The 16,587-nt window shown below is 65.5% G+C and overlaps 3 protein-coding genes across 4 annotated transcripts; all 3 read right to left on the minus strand.

Annotated features, from left to right (window-relative positions):
• Nucleotides 1-932: 932 nt before the first annotated feature.
• On the minus strand, nucleotides 933-4,991 carry SLC39A2 (solute carrier family 39 member 2). Its single transcript, XM_067532200.1, has 4 exons — nucleotides 4,215-4,991; nucleotides 2,960-3,090; nucleotides 2,812-2,880; nucleotides 933-2,527 (listed from the first exon to the last, which is right to left on the minus strand). Exons 1-4 carry the CDS (start codon nucleotides 4,327-4,329, stop codon nucleotides 1,892-1,894), a joined length of 951 nt encoding a protein of 316 aa, XP_067388301.1. The 5' UTR covers nucleotides 4,330-4,991; the 3' UTR covers nucleotides 933-1,891.
• A 731-nt stretch (nucleotides 4,992-5,722) lies between these two features.
• METTL17 (methyltransferase like 17) lies at nucleotides 5,723-12,339 on the minus strand. 2 transcript variants are annotated; one of them, XM_067532198.1, is made up of 14 exons: nucleotides 12,243-12,339; nucleotides 9,901-10,054; nucleotides 9,322-9,471; nucleotides 9,097-9,193; nucleotides 8,690-8,771; nucleotides 8,432-8,505; nucleotides 8,247-8,341; nucleotides 7,835-7,905; nucleotides 7,482-7,589; nucleotides 7,332-7,400; nucleotides 6,956-7,006; nucleotides 6,788-6,880; nucleotides 6,437-6,621; nucleotides 5,723-6,126 (listed from the first exon to the last, which is right to left on the minus strand). In XM_067532198.1, the coding sequence occupies exons 1-14, from the start codon at nucleotides 12,318-12,320 to the stop codon at nucleotides 5,988-5,990; spliced, it is 1,446 nt and encodes a 481-aa protein (XP_067388299.1). In that variant the 5' UTR covers nucleotides 12,321-12,339; the 3' UTR covers nucleotides 5,723-5,987. The 2 variants fall into 2 exon arrangements, with proteins under 2 accessions (XP_067388299.1, XP_067388300.1); XM_067532199.1 differs by lacking the exon at nucleotides 6,788-6,880.
• Nucleotides 12,340-15,324: 2,985 nt separating this feature from the next.
• LOC137142787 (ribonuclease-like) lies at nucleotides 15,325-16,587 on the minus strand. Its single transcript, XM_067532248.1, has 2 exons — nucleotides 16,559-16,587; nucleotides 15,325-15,830 (listed from the first exon to the last, which is right to left on the minus strand). Exon 2 carries the CDS (start codon nucleotides 15,822-15,824, stop codon nucleotides 15,399-15,401), a length of 426 nt encoding a protein of 141 aa, XP_067388349.1. The 5' UTR covers nucleotides 15,825-15,830; nucleotides 16,559-16,587; the 3' UTR covers nucleotides 15,325-15,398.

The raw sequence follows: 16,587 nt of genomic DNA on the forward strand, positions 1-16,587 counted from the left end.
GGTTTCTGCCCCTGGGCTCCTGGCGTCTGTGAGAGTCTTCATGGGCCATTAAGCAGGCTCTCATCCTGCTGCCTCCTGTCCAGGGTGTGTCCCAGGCAGCACCATTCGAAATACAGGTATATTAAATATATCCATCACACATGAACACAAGGATTATCATCTGACCCCATATATTTTAACCATATACTAAACACCATTTCCCCCCCCACCAATCCAGCCAGCGTGACAAGGCCCCTGGGAACAGGAGGGTCCCACCTCCCACAAAGTCAACACGTGCGGACCTTCAGGCTAGAACCAGCCGGCTACCGCGGGCGAGAAAAGCCAGATCCTGCCCCGAGCAGCGTTGCCAACCCAGGCGGGCCGGTGCACTGCCCCATAACTGCCTAGGGTAACGGGTGTGCTGTGTCCTCCCGTGGTGGGCCGGCGAAGCTCTGGCCCTGCTCCGCTTCCCACCCCATGACATCTCACAACTGAAAGGGGGTTCCAGGGAGGAAGGAGCTAGGATGTTCTCGGTGGTGGCAGATGACAGAACAAGGAACAACGGTCTCAAGTTGCAGTTGGGGAGGTCTAGGTTGGACATTAGGAAAAAGTTTTCCCCTAGGTGGGTGGTGAAGCACTGGAATGAGTTACCTGGGGAGGTGGTGGAATCTCCATCCTTAGAGGTTTTTAAGGCCCGGCTTGACAAAGCCCTGGTTGGGATGGTTTAGGTGGGGTTGGTTCTGCTTTGAGCAGGGGGCTGGACTAAATGACCTCTTGACGTCCCTTCCATCCCTCATCTTCTGTGATTCTATGAAAGCCGCTCAAGGCTTTCCCAGCACTTAGCGGGGTCGGGTCTCGGCTGCAACGTCCCTGCAAGGGGGGGTATGGCTCCCTTGTCCGAGGCCACAGTGCCACTCAGAGGGACATGAAGGAACCACAAGCAAACACCCGCACGCAAAACAAGCACCATGATTTATTGCAGAGGCAACGCCCATTCCCCCGCCGAGCTCAGAGACACAGGCACCCCCGAGCCGGGCGCTCGTCGGACGGCAGATCCGATCATGTGCTCTGACCTCCTGTCCGGCCCAGGTCCTTAAATTCCCCCCAGTTCCCGCTGCACCGAGCCCGGGAACGTTGGCTTAGTTGAAGCATCTTCCCGGCAGGGCTGCGCCGGGGTAGGGTGACAGGCAGGGCTGGGGAAATCACGTTGGTTTGTTATTTGGGTTAGTCATTATGAACATAGACAGCCTCGGTCCCAGTTTTAATGTGGGTTCTCGGTGGGTCCCGGGACTCTCTGCAAGAGACGAGGAACTCAGGGTCCCCCACCACGCAGAGATCGGGGCTTCGTCTCACCGGCGCCCGGCCCTCGCCAGCCTCTGTGCTGCTGGGAACACCCCGGCTGGACCTTTGCAAGCGGCCGAAGGGATTTGGATACCCATTGACAGGAAGAAGGCGCAGACACCCAGCACCCCAAGGCAGCTTTGGAGGAAGGGGGTGAGCGGAGGGGCGCCCCCAGCGAGCCGTAGCCCTGGAGAGGGGAAAGGAGTCCAGCTTTGCGCACAACCCGCTCCACGGCGAGTGCCGGGGAACTGACGCAGGAAACTCCCAATCTGAGCTCAAGGCCCCTGCTCCAGCATCCCAGCCAATGGCAGGATCCCCAGCCTGGCCCAGACACCAGGAGAGAGGGGCAGAGCCCAGCCCGGGGCGGGGCAGCTTCCTTTGCTCCTGGCCCTCCAGGGAACCGGCTGGCTTGGGCGGGTGACACCGAGGCCCTGCCCGCTCGTTTGCACACACGCCCCCAAGCAGCCGGGAGGTAGCCCCTTCCCGGAGCCGGGCGGTGCCCGCCCTGGGGCCAGCGCTCCCTGGAGGGGAAAGGCTCCTGCACCCCCCCCAGGAGCCGGCCCCTCTCCCCTCAGGCCCAGACGGCGATGACGGCCATGAGGGCGAAGCCCAGGGCGACGAAGGAGAACTTGGCCAGGGGCGGCTCGGGGGAGCTGAGCTCCTGGGGCAGGATCTCCAGGAAGGTGATGTAGAGGAAGGTGCCGGCCGCCACCCCCTCCAGCAGGGCCATGGCCAGCCCGCCGGCCGCTCCCCCCGAGAGCGAGAGCCCGATGCCCATGGCCATGCCGGCGGGGGACATGAGGGCGAAGAGGCCCAGGTAGAGCAGCCTCCAGCGGGGCGGGGTGCCGCCCTGCACCAGCTGCAGGCCCAGGCTGAAGGCGATCACGCCCTTGTGGGCCAGCACGGCCAGGCAGAGCTGCAGGGCCCCCGCCTCGCCCTGCTGCACCCCCACCGCCAGCCCCTCGAAGACCGAGTGCAGGGACAGCGAGACGAAGAGCACCAGGGCCCGGAAGGAGCCGGGCGAGGGGCCGCCGGGCCCTGGGGCCCCGTGGGAGTGCAGGACGGAGGGGGCGCCGGGTTCCTTGCCGGCGGCCGGGTCCCCGTGGGAAGGGGAGGCCGAGCGGCAGCAGTGCAGCACCAGGCTCTCGGTGAGGAAGACGAGGAAGAAGCCGCAGGAGATGATGAGCTCGGCGAAGGGGTAATCCAGCTGGGGAGAGACAGAGAGACGGCGTTTGTCACAGAGGGACTCACACCCTTCCACGCACCCCCGTCAAGACAGGACCTTCCCCACCTCCACCCCCAGCCGAGGGAACGGATACCAAAGGACAGAGGGGGCTAGTGGTCAGAGCAGGGGGAACCGGCAGCCCGGACTCCTGGGTTCGATCCCCGGCTCAGGGAGGGGAGGTTCGACAAGGGCGAGTCACGCCCACAGCTGCCCTCTCCCTGGCTCTCCGCGGAGGGGAGGGGTGTTGGGAAGTGGCAGGTGCTCACCTCAGCCCCACAGGCACCAGCCCCGGACGAGTCATTGTGGCTGCCCGTCAGGTTCCACCCAGCGCCAGCCTGCGGGGAGGCAAGGGAAGTTAGACACTGCCCTGGGGGCGGGCGCCGCCCCAGCGCCGCCCTCCCGGCCCCATCTCACCTGCCGCAGCTGCTTGCCCAGCTCCCCCTGGATGTCCGTCAGCGCGTCAGCCACCATGTGCATGAGGCAGGCGCCCAGGAAAACCCCCGCCGCGAAGCAGCTGATGAAGCTCAGGATGCGCCGGTGCCGCCCTGCGGGACAAGAGGGCCTGAGTGAGGCCAGGGGCAGGGTGGCGCCAGGGGTCCCGGCCTGGCCAGTGGGGCTGGGATGGGAGAACTGCACAGAGCAGAGGCAGGGGGCAGAGAACCCTGGACTGGCAGCTGGGCTCCAAATCTGACCCAGTCACTGGCCTGCTGGGTGAGCTGGTAAGTCGCTTTGCCGTCCCCCCGCGCCTCAGTTTTCCCATCTGTACAATGGGGCTAATGACACCCACCACCTCAGTAATGTGCTTTGAGATCGACTGGTAGAAAGATCTAGGGAGGCCGGTGAATGAACTGACAAGAGCAGGGAGCGAAAGGGGGACAGCTCCACGGGGATGAACAGCTGGGGAAAGACAGGAAGGAAAAAGGAGGCGACGGAACGGATGAGAAGAAAGAAAAGTCAAGCTGTGCACACCGGAACTTCTGTTGCATGGGAAACTCGGCTGTTTCCCAATCTGTTTTTATTCCCAAAACTTCTCACGCAACAGGTTTGTTTTTTAAAGCAGTTCTAGAGACTCCAACGCTTTGGCTTCGATTTCAATTTCCTTTCCTACGAGAACAGAGCATTTTCGAAACCAAAGAACCCCGCCCCTTTGAAAGGAAAAGTCGCTTTGAAATGAAAAAGCAAAAAACGCTCCACTCCGGACAAAACGCTTCCATTCCACTGAAAAAAGAAAAGAAAATCAGACCCCAGTTTGGACACCAACCCCCGCGGGGAGTTTCCATCGCGTCAGAATGGCATTTCCCCGTGCAGCAGGACCGTTTTCCATAGACACGCTGCTGGAAAAGACAACCGAGGTGAAAGCAAGGAAAGGAAAAAGGAAGGAGGCAACGAAGATGAGCAGCGGGGACGGAGCTGGACAGATTACAGCCTCAGTTTCCCTGCCACGGTCCCCTCGGCGTGGGGCTGTGTCCTTTGGCCCACAGGGAGGCACTGATGGGGCTGGGGCAGGGCAGAGAGTGAGGGGCTGAGAGGCAGGAGTGGAGAAACCGGGAAACAGACGGGCAGATTAGATAGATGGTGGGTGTGTACGGGGATGGACAGACAGACCGAGAGTCCAGAGGGATGGACAGACAGACAGACAGACCGAGAGTCCACCTCCTCCCCCCATCACCTGTGGCTGCTTTGATCTGGAACCACTGGACCTGGGCCGGGACGAGGCCGCAGACGAGGGTGAGGAAGAGCAGAGACACCAGGCAGCCGACCTTCACCGCCAGGAGCGGCTCCATCTGCGCGGGTGTCCTGCTCCGGGGCTGCCCCCCTGAGCCCCAGAGGCCCTGCCTTCTCCTGTCCTGGCCAAGAGCGGGCGAGGGAGACCCCAGCCCCGGAGGACCCTAACCCTAGGTAGCCCCAGCCGGCTCAATCCGTCCTTGCTTCCCCGGCCATCCCTGTCCTCTCCTCAGCCTCACTCCACCTGCCCCTCGGTGCCTAAACCCCTTCTCCCTGCCCGCCAGCTGTCAGGCCATGGCTCCCTCCTGCTCCGGCACCTCCCAGCCCTGTAATGAAGCCGAGCCGCCCAGGCACCCGAGCTCCACGCCCTCGCCCTCTGCGCGTCCCTGCCCCTTGCCTTCCCCCTTAATCGCAGCGCCATTAGCTAATTGCCCAGGCATTCCTTTCCCCGCCCGCCGCGCTCCCCGCACGCCTCGCCTCGCCGCGCTGATAAGCTGGCATGCAGCGCCCCGGCCCAGCGCCCGGAGAGAGGGCGGATGTCCCAGCTGCCGAGCAGGACGGTACCAGACCGGCCTCTCCTTGGCCCCGAGCGAGGGCGAGCTTACAGGGGTGCCACGCCGCCCCTCGGGCCACGCTCCTCTCCTTACGCGCCCAGGGCAGCTGGCCGGACTCCAGCACCGGTTTCTCCCCCGCCGGCGGGGCCCTGGGCAGAGCCTGTCCCGCCTCGGGGACCGGCAGCCGCCGTCCGTTACTCGCCCGCGACCCGGGCTGAGGTCAGTGGGGAAGAGCCGAGCGTGCGGCGGGCGGGCTGGCTGCCTCTCTGCCCCTCGGCTGGCCGGGTGCGAGGGTGAAAAACGGGGACGGGGTGTGTAAGACAAAGCCCCGAATATCAGGACGGTCCCTAGGAAACCGGGGCAGCCGCCCACCCTCCTTGGAGCGTTTCCGCAGCAGCCCCCGCCCCGGATCTAGGCACCCCTCAGTGAATCCAGGGTCGGGTCCAGGGCAGGGCAGGTGGAGAAGCAAGCGGGCGGCCTGGCGCCAGCTAGGCCAGAGCTAAACCCAATGGGATCTGGAGGGCGCTGGGCTGGGCGGGGAGGGGTGGGGGGCCCGCAGGCGGCAGGGCCCACGCAGATCAGGCGCACAAGCAGGCCCGGGGCTCCCCGGAACCAGCCCAGCCCGTTCCCCCAGCTCAGCGATTGCAAGGCGAGCGTGGGCACGCTGGGGAGAGGGAGGGCTGGCCAGGCGCCTGCAGGGGGAAACCGAGGCACAGGCAGGGAAGGGACACAGACCAAACAGAACCCAGGAGTCCTGGCTCCCAGCCCCCCCGCTCTAACCACTAGCCCCCACTCTCCTCCCACAGCCAGGGAGAGAACCCCCCATCCTGGGTCCCAGCCCTCCCCGGCAGAGAACCCAGGCGTCCTGGCTGCCCGGTGATTGACACTGGTGCTGGTGGACTTTTCAGGCTCTTTATTGGACGCAGCCCCCCGCGTGGGGAGCCACGAGCTGCAGAAGGGAACCCAGGCGTCCGGCTGGCTCCCCCTACCCCCCCGCAGTGCCGCAGGCGTGGGGGAGCCAATCAGACAACCCCCGCCCCCATCCCACTCGGGCTGTCCCAGCCGCCGGCCCCACGTCAATGCCCAGGAGGGCCGGGCGATGGACGGCCACAGGACCTCGGGGGCTCAGCGTTCGCCCTCCCCCCCCAGGCCGGGCCGGGGGATCATCGCTCCGGGACCGCTGACTCGGCCCCGATCCCAGCGGGGGCCTCTCCGTCGTCCCCCGGGGGGGCCTCGCCGGGGGGCGTCCTCACGGGCAGCCGGTCTCCCCAGTGGCTCAGCCGGGCGCAGCGATACAGATCCCTGCGGGGAGAGGGCATGGTGAGCGGGCCAGCCCCGAACCCAGCCAGCCTGGGACAGGATGGGCCCCAGGCCCCGCTCCCCAGCCCCGCTAAGCCCCCAAGCTCCAGCCCCCCCGCCCGCTAAGGCCCCATACCTGCTAAGGCCCTGTGTCCCATTGCCCGGCCCCCCTAAGGCCCCAGGCCCAATTAAAACCCCGTGTCCCATTTCCTGGCCCCCCTAAGGCCCCATGGCCGGTGTCCCCTCCCCACTAGGGCCCCACGCCCCACTCCCCGGCCCCATTGCCCGGCCCGGCGGCAGAGCAGGGCGGTACCTGCCGTGCCGGCGCGGGCTGACGACGGCGTGCTGCAGGCTCCCGTCGGCACAGCACAGGTGGCAGTGGACGTGGCGGGGGCGGCCCAGGACGGGCTGGGTGATGCGGGGCCAGGGCTCCTCGCCCGCCCCCGGCCCCCGGCGCAGGATCAGGTACGAGAATTTCTCCTCCTTCTGCGGTGGGTTCTGCAAGGAGACGCGGGCAGGGGCTGAGCCGGGGGGGAGGGGGTCCCACACAAAGCCCCCCCCACGCCCACCTCCCCCAGGTCCTCCGCCCTGGGGCTGGCCCCCTGTCCCATTCCCCCCCAGCCAGTCCCCATACGCCCCGCTGCCCGGTGGGAGGGACACTCACCCAGGGGAAGGGCAGGGGGTGGTAGGTCTGCGGGAAATTGCAGGGCAGGGGCCGCTCGGGGCTCAGCCGCGGGCAGGGCAGGTGATGCGGGCACTGGGGGGACAGAGACGGGTGTTAGAGCGGCCCACGGCCCGCCCCCCCCTGCCAGCCCCCCCCCCCGATACTCACTGGGGCGAAGACGTGAGCCTCCCGTGGGTCGTGAGTCACCTTGTCGCACCCCTGGGGGCCGAGGGGAGCAGGGTTAGAGTCCAAAGGCAGCTGGCTGCCCCCGCCTGCTCCGCCGGCCCGGACGCCTGGGTCCCATTCCCTCCCGCTGGGGGTCAGAGCTCTGCACCGCTGGCCCGGACGCCTGGGTCCCAATTCCCCTCCTGCTCCTTCCCCAGGGCCCTTCCAGCGCCTTGTGTGACTGCCCCGGACACCTGGGTCCCATTGTCTCCCCGTTCTCCCCTCCCTCGGGGGCTGGGAGCCCTCCCAAAGCTGCGGGGGGTGCGGAGGAGCAGGGGGGCCCCGGCCCTGGCCCAAGGGAGACACAGGGTCCCCTCACCCCGAGGACGGTGTCTCGCGCTTCCATCAGCATCTGGTGCCCCTCTTTGGTCCCGTTCTCCACCAGCACCTGGGGGGAGAGAGGGTGAGACGGGCCGAGGTGGGGAAGGCTGAGGGGGGGCCTGGGGCCGAAGGGGGGGAGGTCACTCACCAGGAAGCCGTCCGTCTTTCTCCACAGCGTCCGTACGGTCTCCCTGCGCTCGGCCAGGCTGGGCAGCTCGTTCAGGGAGTAGGCCGAGACCACCAGGTCAAACTTCACCTGCGGGGGTGGGAGGCGTCAGACAAGGGCCCCCCTGGCTCGGGTGGGGCAGAATCCCTGGGGGCCTCCCTCCCCCGCGGGAGGCTGCTCAGGGGGGCAGAGAACCCCGGCGTCCGGCCGCTGCCGTCCCCCTCCCCAGAGCCAGCTGCAAAGCTCCCCGCCCCCCAGGCTGCCAAGCAAAGCACCGGACCCCCCCCCCCCCACAGCACCACCCGCTCGACCCAGCCGCGGAGACGGTCTGTTACCTTGGGCGAGACGGGGAGGAACTGCCGGAAATAGACGCCCGGGAAGAGCGGGGCCTGGGACTCCGAGCCACCTGGCGCGGGCAGGGATGGACAGACAGACAGACGTCAGGGCGGGCTTCCGCAAGGGGGAAACTCCCCTGGGAGGGCAGCGGGGGCTAGTGGTTGAAGCAGAGTGGCTGGCAGACAGGACTCCTGGGTTCCCTCCCCGGCTCTGGGAGGGCAGTGGGGTCTAGTGGTTGGAGCGGGGGGGAGGGAGGGGGGGGAGCTAGGACGCCTGGGTTCTCTCCCCGGCTCTGGGAGGGCAGCGGGGACTAGTGGTTGGAGCGGGGGGAGGCTGGCAGTCAGGACGCCCGGGTTCCCTCCCCGCTGCGGGCTAGCACAGGGGTGTGGCGGGCAGGGCTGGGGGCCTCACCGCGCAGCAGTCGCTCGGCGAGGGCCAGCATGGGGGCCGCGCTGTCCACACACAGGTACTCGCGCAGGGTCTCGCCCCAGAAGCCGTGGGCCGCCCTGCCGAGAGAGGGGAGAGCCTGAGCCACGCAGCCCCCAGCGGCGCCCCCAGCGCCAGAGGGAACCGTCCCCCCCGGGGCGGAGGCTCACCAGCTCACGGAGCCCGTCCCGGAGCCGAAATCCAGCAGGGTGCACGGGGCGAAGGCCGGAACCCGCTTCCGGATCTATGGGGCAGAGCGAAGAGAAAACCCCATCAGCCCGGCCCCACAGACCATGGGGGGGGCGGGGCTTCTGCCCTTCGGAGAGTGGGGTCTAGTGGTTAGAGCAGGGGGGGCTGGGAGCCAGGACTCCTGGGTTCCCTGTGTAGCTTGGGGGGTGGGGGGTGTAGTGCTTGGCACAGCGTCTCACCTCGTGGAAGGCTCTGGACACGGCCGCGAAGCCCCCGTCCAGCCGAGCGGCCACGTACACCAGACCCAGCTCGTCGGTGTACCTGGGGCGGGAAGCACACACGCAGCGCGTCAGTCGGGGGCGCTCACACCCCCCCGGGGCCAGCACTGACCTGCTTTACTGCCTGCCAAGAACCCGGGGCTGCCTCGCCCCACCCCAGAGCTGGCTGCACTTTGGCTCCGCTGAGTCATCTCCGCGTGGCGTCGCGGTGCGGCTGTGACCCAGCTGCCCCACCCCAGAGCTGGCTGCATCTCAACGCCAGGCGAGGCACTGCCGTGTGACCTCCTTCACCGCCTGCCAAAATCCAGGGCGGGTAAACAGCTGCTCCACCCCACCCCAGAGCTGGCTGCATCTCCCGAGAGACTCACCTCAGCGCCTCCCAGTGGTAGGTGGTTTTTCGGAGCCTGGTCAACACCCTGGTCTGCAGCTTCTCCTCCTCGGCGTTGGTCAGGACGTTGGGCGCGTCTGACCGAGAGAAACAGGGTCAGCTGCTAGGCTGGGGGGTGAGCAGGGCAGAGAGTGCCCCCCGCCGGGTCCCCGCCCCACTCCCTGCCAGCACCAACTGCCCCCCCGTCCCCGCGGTCTGCGCTCACCCGCCGTGCGGGGCTGGACTCTCTCCCGCAGCTCAGACATCAGCTCCTGCCCTTGCCTCTGCAGCTCACTGGCCTCCGGGGGGCGCTTCCGGCTCCAGAGGTAGTTGGTCAGGGCCACCACCTGCTCTTTCAGCCCAGGCACCATGGACTCTGGCGGGGAGGGGGACATGAGATGTGATGGGCCCAGGGAGAAGCTTGTCAGGCTGCGTAGAGCAGGGATCATCTGGAGCGGAGATGCAGCCAGCTCTGGGGCGCAGCAACTGGGTAACAGCCGCACATAATGCCACATGGGGATGGCTCACCCCGAGCGGAGATGCAGCCAGCTCTGGAGCACAGCAGCTGGGTAACAGCCGCACATAATGTCACATGGGGATGGCTCACCCCGAGTGGGGATGCAGCCAGCTCTGGGGCACGGCAGCTGGGTAACAGCCGCACATAACACCATATGAAGATGGCTTGCCTGGAGCGGACATGCAGCCAGCTCTGGGGCAGTGCAGCTGAATAACTGTACTGCCAGGGGAGAGCCCCTCAGCCTGCTCCCTACAGCACAGCCCCCCGTAGCGCCCAGCGGCTACTTACGCTGCACCAGCAGTTGGGCAGCCTTCACCAGCTCGGCCGGGAGCTGTACGCTCTTGAGATGCAGCACCCCCGGGTGACGGCGGTGGGGCACGTGGCCCAGGAAGTCGGAGGAGTTGTCCACCTGGGAGACCTTGGGGATGACGGTGACGAAGGCCTGCGTGAGGAGAAACCCGTCAGTCGCACAGGGCAGAAAGGACCAGTCCACGCAGCCCTATATGGCCTGCCTGTGATGGTCCGTATGGGACTATACGACCCAGGCAGCGGTCAGCAAGGGTGGCAGTGCACATTGCCTAGGCCGGATGCACAGCAACAGACTCTAGATGGTTATAGCCTAGCAGGACAGTCCATATGGAGTTATATGGCCCAGGCAGGACCAGGGTCAGGCTCTAATGCGTCTGGGTCAGTGGCACGGTCTGTAATGGTTTTACACAGTGATAGTCACATTTCGAGTGGGGAGATAAAGGAAGAAGACCAGTCTTTATCGAGGCATATGGCACGGTGTGGGATGGGACATACAGGGTTACGTGGCGGGGGTGCGGAAGGGGAGCAGAGGGGGTTCTGCTGCCTCATCTACACAGGACAGCACGGTCCGGGACAGGCCTGATCAGAGTTACACGGCCGAAGCCCAAACGGGTGAGTGATCTGATCAGGTCCTAACCGGGTTATAAAGCCCAAGAGGCGACACAGTCGAACAGGCAAAGCGCCCGTATGGTCCGTATTAGAGCGGTGCTCGTCCACACGAGGCCGTGGGGCGCGGAGCCAGTCGACAGGGTCACAGGGCCCATGGGGCTGCTGCATGGCTGGGTGGAGAGACGCTGGTCCATATAAGGCGGTGCTGCCCAGGTGGGGAAGGGAGGGTCTGGGGACCGGCAGTGGTCAGCGGGGCACGCTGGAGGGACCCAGCGACCCCTGCCCGGCCGGCGCTGTCCACGCACCGCTTACTCCTCACCTCGGGTGACGTCCCGGGCTTATCTTATCTTACCGGCACTAACCGGCGCTCCCCCCTTATCTCCGCCAGCTCCCAGACTCTGCTCCCAGCCGCCGGACCGCTCCAAATGAGGCCAACGTCCACCCGGGCGCCCCGTCTAATCGCCCACGCCAAGCCAGGCCTGCCCCGCTCCCCGTTTCTGGTCCCCGCGGGGCGGCTGATTCCCAAGTCCATGGTCACGCTCATCCTTTCACCCGCCGCCAAAGGGCGAGGCCAGGGCCGCCCGCCCGTCTGCTTGCCCGCCTCCAGCCCCCAAACCCCCGGCGGAAGCTGGCTCTGCCTTCGAAGCAGCCTCCGGCACTTCCGGCCCGCTCCGGGTTTTAATCCCGCCCATGCTGAGCGGCTCCCCAACGCCCGCTGGAACCGGAGAGTCGGCCCACGGAAATAACCTGCCCGGGGTCCATCCCTCCCTGGCCACCCCGCGTTGCTTTTGTTCTGCCAGGGAATACGCGGTTAGGGGCGGGGAAGCTGGTCCATACAGGGTTAACGCAGCCCAAAGCAAAAAAAGAGTCTGGTCCATACGACTTAATGCAACCGGGGCGTCTGGTCCACATGGGGCTATATGGCCTCGGGAGGTTACGGCTGGGAGAGGGCCGGTCCACGCCTGGCTACATTGCCACGGTAATGGCCAAGCAGCCGTACTGAGTCAGATCAATGGTCCCCCACCACCCCGGGCCCGTATCCCGTCTGTCCGACAGGGGCCAGCACCGGTGGCTTTCAGAGGGGATGGACAGACCTGGGCACTCGATCAAGAGACCCATCCCCGGTCACTCACTCCCAGCTTCTGGCAGACATGGGCAGTTACATGGCCCGAGGGGATTGGTCCATATGGGGTTATATGGCCTGGGGTGTCGGGTCTGTACAGGGTTATATGACAGTGGGGGGAGGTATAAGGCCTGGCGAGCTAGTCCATACAAGGCTGTATGGCCCAGGAGGGGGTTGGTCCAGACAGGGTTATATGGCAGAGTGGAAGGTGGTCCATATGGGGTTATATGGCACGGGGTGGCCGGTCTGTACAGGGTTCTATGACAGTGGGGGGAGATATAAGGCCTGGCGAGCTGGTCCATACAAGGCTGTATGGCCCGGGGGGAGGGGGGTGCAGCCCTTACTGGCTCACATGGCTGGGGGGGTCTAGCGCACACAGGGCTCTGTCATGGGCCCCAGGCGGGTGGGGGGGGGCACATATGGGGCTATATGGCCCGGGGGGCGGGGCGGGCAGGCGCTCGCTCGGAGCTGGTCACGTGCTCTGCTCTCCCAGGCCGCCCCAGAGAGAGGCTGCACGCGCCGATGACGCAGTCCCCTCAGAACTATGCATGAGGGCTCGGGCCGCGAGGAGGGGGGCGGGGTCACTCACCCGGAGCGGGGACGGGCCCCCGCGAGGTCCCCAAAACCTCCGCCAGCGCCGGGCCGCTGCTGCCACGGGGGCCGCCATCTTGGAAAAACGCCCCGCCCCCTTCAACGGAGCGGTTAGCCAATCAGAACTTAAATCAGGCGCGCGGGCCGCGCCGGGACCAATGGCGGGCGGCTATGTAAATACGGCGATTGGACCCGCCCCACGTAGGTGGGCGCCCGAGACGCGCGCTCGCCGCCGCCGCCGCTGCCCTGGCGTTCCACGGCTCATTTGCATACTGGCCCACCATTGGACACCACGGTGGCCCGCTCCCTCCGTTCCCCCCCCCCGCGGTGGGGGGGGCGCGGCATCTGGTGTCGGGGCACGCGCCGGGCGGGTTAATCCGGATTAACTCCAGACAAGGGGGCGGCGTGCGTGTGCAGCCTGTTCAGCGGGGCTGTTCCCTGCGCACCGGCTTTGCAAACCGGGGCGAGCCCCTGGGCCCTGGTGGACACGGGCTGGCTCCGGCTCCGGCTCCGTTTCCATTGCACAAGGAGGTGGCGGAACCGGTTTGCACCATGCGGGGAGGGGGCCCTGTTCCTGGCCGGCACTAGTGTAGCAGGGGTTTCGTGTCCGAAAGCTGCCTGGGCGTATATTACATTCTGCAACAGCTGGCGGGGGGAGGGGGGCTATGGACCCTTGGAAAGTCGGGGGGCAGCTGCCCCCCCCCCCCCCCCGGGCCTGCTGGCCCCCGTGGCCCTGCAGTTTACCTGGGGACTTTTTGCAAAGACTGGTCTAAGCGGGTTTTATCTTTAAGCAAGAATTAAGTCGGGGGCGGGTGGATGGGAGGGTTTAAACGGAGGCATCTCGGTCTTGATCTGAGCAGGGGGGGGGAAGCGGAGCAGAGCAACAGGGAGACCTGGAGAGCGACAGAAGACCCCGCTAAGCATCCGGCCCCTGGTGCGGGAATTTCCAAAGGAAGCCAGGCTCGAACCGGGATCCTCATTCCCTTAGGCCCCTTTGAAAAATCCCCCATGAAGGGCTTTCTACTGGGACCCCGCTGAGATGGGCCGGGGGCCGGGGTGAATCTCTGGGCTTCATCGCATGGAGGGGTGGAAATGCCACAGGGTCCTTTCCCTGGAGTGACCTTGTGGGTCTCGGGGGGAATCTGACCCAAGCTTCCTGGCCGAATGCAGAGAGGCCAGAGTCTCAGCGGGTGCAAATTCAGAGCAGCCGGTAAACGCTTGTAGTGGAAAGGCAGCGGCAGGACTTCGGACGGCTGAGATTTTCCCCAGCCAGCTACAGCATTTGGCTGCTCCAGACCCTGTTTAAAATTAGCCGGACTTCAGCGTCCAAATCCCCTAGGAGACTGTGATACTCTCAGCTAGATCGTCCATTCATTTTAGCGGCAGGCGTGCGCCTAAATCCCCTAAGTAGCATCGAGGCTGTCAGCCTTGGTCCCTCTTGCTTTTGTTTCCTTAAGTGGTAGCTGGCGAGAGGCGGGCTGCGCGGGACGCCTGCAGGCGAGCGGGACACGGGGTGGTGCGCAGGGCTCACTCCCCGTCTCATTTTCTCCCCCAAAATAGCAGCTCTGTGACCCCTACTTAGCCCGAAGTCAAACTGGGATCGATAGAGGCCATTTCACAGATTCTGAGACCGGAAGGCCCGTGGTGACCACCCCGTCTGAACTCCGGTGTCACCCAGCCCAGAGGACATCCCCAAAATAATACCCGGAGCCGATGCTTTAGAAAAACCCCCCAGCCAGTCTCAATTTTAAAATGCCCGTGATGGAAAAGGCACCACGACCCTTGCTCAGTGTTTCCAATGGTTAATAACTCGCACCGTGAAAAATGTACATTGTGCTGCCGGGGTGAATTTGTCTAGCTTCAGATCCCGCCCGGGGGCTGCTCTTAATCAGAATGTCGTGCGGTGCCAAGTCAAACACCGTGCAGGACGCCAAGTGTGTCACGTCGACGCCATTACCTTTATCAGCCAAACCTGTCATCTCAGCAAAAAACAAAGCTCTCACGTTCATCTAGCAGGAACTAGTTTCTGTAACCCCATATTGATTTCTATTAATTAGAGTCGTTTTCGTTAGTTATTAATCAAGTCTCGTATCGGCTGCTCCATGGTCTTGCCCGGGATCGATGTCAGGCTGACAGATCTATAATTAGCAACATCACCCCATTTACCCTTTTTAAAAATTGTCACCCCATTAGTTTTCTTCTGGACCATCCACACTGCACCATCAGTGATTGAAACACTTCATTAGTGAGCTCCTTGGCCAGCTCTTTTAAAACTCTTGGGTGCATCTTCTCTACCTCTGCTGATTTAAACATTTCGTCTCTTCCCCGCCCCCCCTTCCTGAAGAGCTTTACTAACACGGCAGGGCCAAGTGAACCGAGGCCAGCCCTGGTGGGGCTGCAGACGAGCGAATCAGGGCTCTGGGGTTATTTTTCGGACGTGAGGTGCGTGGTTCTGAAGCGGGGGCGGAGTGGCAGGCTGGGGACGGAGTGGCTAGCTGGCCCCACGGGGCGCGTGGCAGAGTGGGAGGGCGGGAATACGGTACCCGACCCGCTCGCAGGAGAAGGGTGCGTGTGAGGCGCGCCTCGTTTATTAGAAAGAGGCAGGTGAACTTTCCAAGGGGTTAGACCCGGGGCCGCTCTCCTGGGAGGGCTGCACACCTCGACGGGCAAAGCTAATCCACCCGCGAGAAATCTCCGTGGCACCGGCAGGCGGCTCTTTTCACGTCCGGGAGGCCGCGTCCTCCGACCTCGGGAAACGCAGACACAGCCGGGCCCCAGCTGCCCCAGAGCGACGGAGGCGCCGACCCCTGAATCCTCCCCCCCACCCCCTCGCCGGGTTTCAGGGCCAGCCCCACTGCGCCCCCTCGTGCTACACTGGGGCCAGCACTGACCGAGTCCCCCACTCCACTCCCAGCCCCACTGCACGCCCCCCTGCGCCGCAACGGGGCCAGCACTGAGTGAGGCCCACAGCCCCCCGTAGCGCCGCAATGGGGCTGGCAGGGACTGCCGGGGGAGAGCGCCCCCCTCCTTCCCGATTCCCCCTGTGCAGACCCTCGCACGGAGTCTCAGCCACGTCCCTTCCGGTTCAACGTGTTTTATTCCCACCCCCGCAGGTGGGGCCGGCTCGGCTCAGCGGGGCGCCCCCCCGGACGGCTCAGGCTTTCTCGTTGTACTGGGCCGGCCACGTGCCGTGGTCGCAGCCGATGACGATGTAGCGGGAGGCCGCGTGGCTGCGGTAGATGCAGCGGGCCCCCTGGGTCCGCCTCAGCTCGCAGGTGGTGACGGCCAGCGGGCGCCGGCTGCGCCGCATGCCCTGGTAGGGCGTGCCCCCGGCCCCACAGACGGCCCGCAGCTGGGCCCGGGAGGCGTGGATGAAGGTGTTGATGTCTTTGCAGGGCCGGGCCAGGCCCCGGCGCTGCATCATGGCCCCGCAGTAATCCCGCCCGGCCGGGGTCCGCGGGTTGTCGTGGTGCTGCCGCAGGAACTTCTGGTAGCGCGGGCCGTGGGGCGAGGCGCCCGGCAGCAGGCAGGCCGCCAGCAGCGCCAGGAAGAGGGAGCCGCTGCCCGTCAGAGCGCCCATCGCCACCTGCAACAGCACGCAGGGCCGTCGGGCTGGGGACGGGCCAGCCGCCCCCCCCCCCACCACGGCCGCGAGTCGCAAGCCCCCCCCCCCCCCGGGTTGACCCTGCAAGCGGGGGAAGGAGCCATGTGGCCATAGAGCAGACGGGAAACTGAGGCACGGAAAGCCTGAGATTGCTAAAGCTTCCGCTACACCCCACTGCCCTCCCAGAGCCGGGCAGAGAACCCAGGAGTCCTGGCTTCCAGCCGCCCTGCTCCAACCGCTACACCCCACTCCCTTCCCAGAGCCGGGGATAGAACCCAGGAGTCCTGGCTCCCAGAACGCCCTGCTCTAACCGCTAGATCCCACTGCCCTCCCAGAGCCGGGCAGAGAACCCAGGAGTCCTGGCTCCCAGCGCACACACGCCCTGCTCTAACCACTGGACCCCGCTCCCCTCCCAGCTCGGGATGGAGCCCAGCTGCCCTCAGGACCCAGAGAACCGTCCGGCCGCATTTTCCTGGGGATAAAAAAGGTAAATGCGAAGTTCCCCATGAACAACTAATTGGTGTTTTTCGAACGAGTCTAAACCTGGCCTGGCCGTCTGCGTGTGTGAGCGTCTTGCTGGACGCCGTCAGTCCGTCTCTGCGGGCGTCTGTCCCTCTGGGCCGGTGTCTCTCTGCTCGCCTGCATTCCCGCCCCCCGACTCTACGGACCAGCCCCCCGCCCTGGATTTCACCCGCCTTCCTCGGCCTTACCTGCTGCTTTCGCTGCTGCTGGGGCAGGC

Source organism: Emydura macquarii, unplaced genomic scaffold, assembly GCF_026122565.2.
Source record: "Emydura macquarii macquarii isolate MOO-44397 ecotype Brisbane River unplaced genomic scaffold, CSIRO-AGI_Emac_v2 contig_3249, whole genome shotgun sequence".
NCBI lineage: Eukaryota > Metazoa > Chordata > Testudines > Chelidae > Emydura > Emydura macquarii.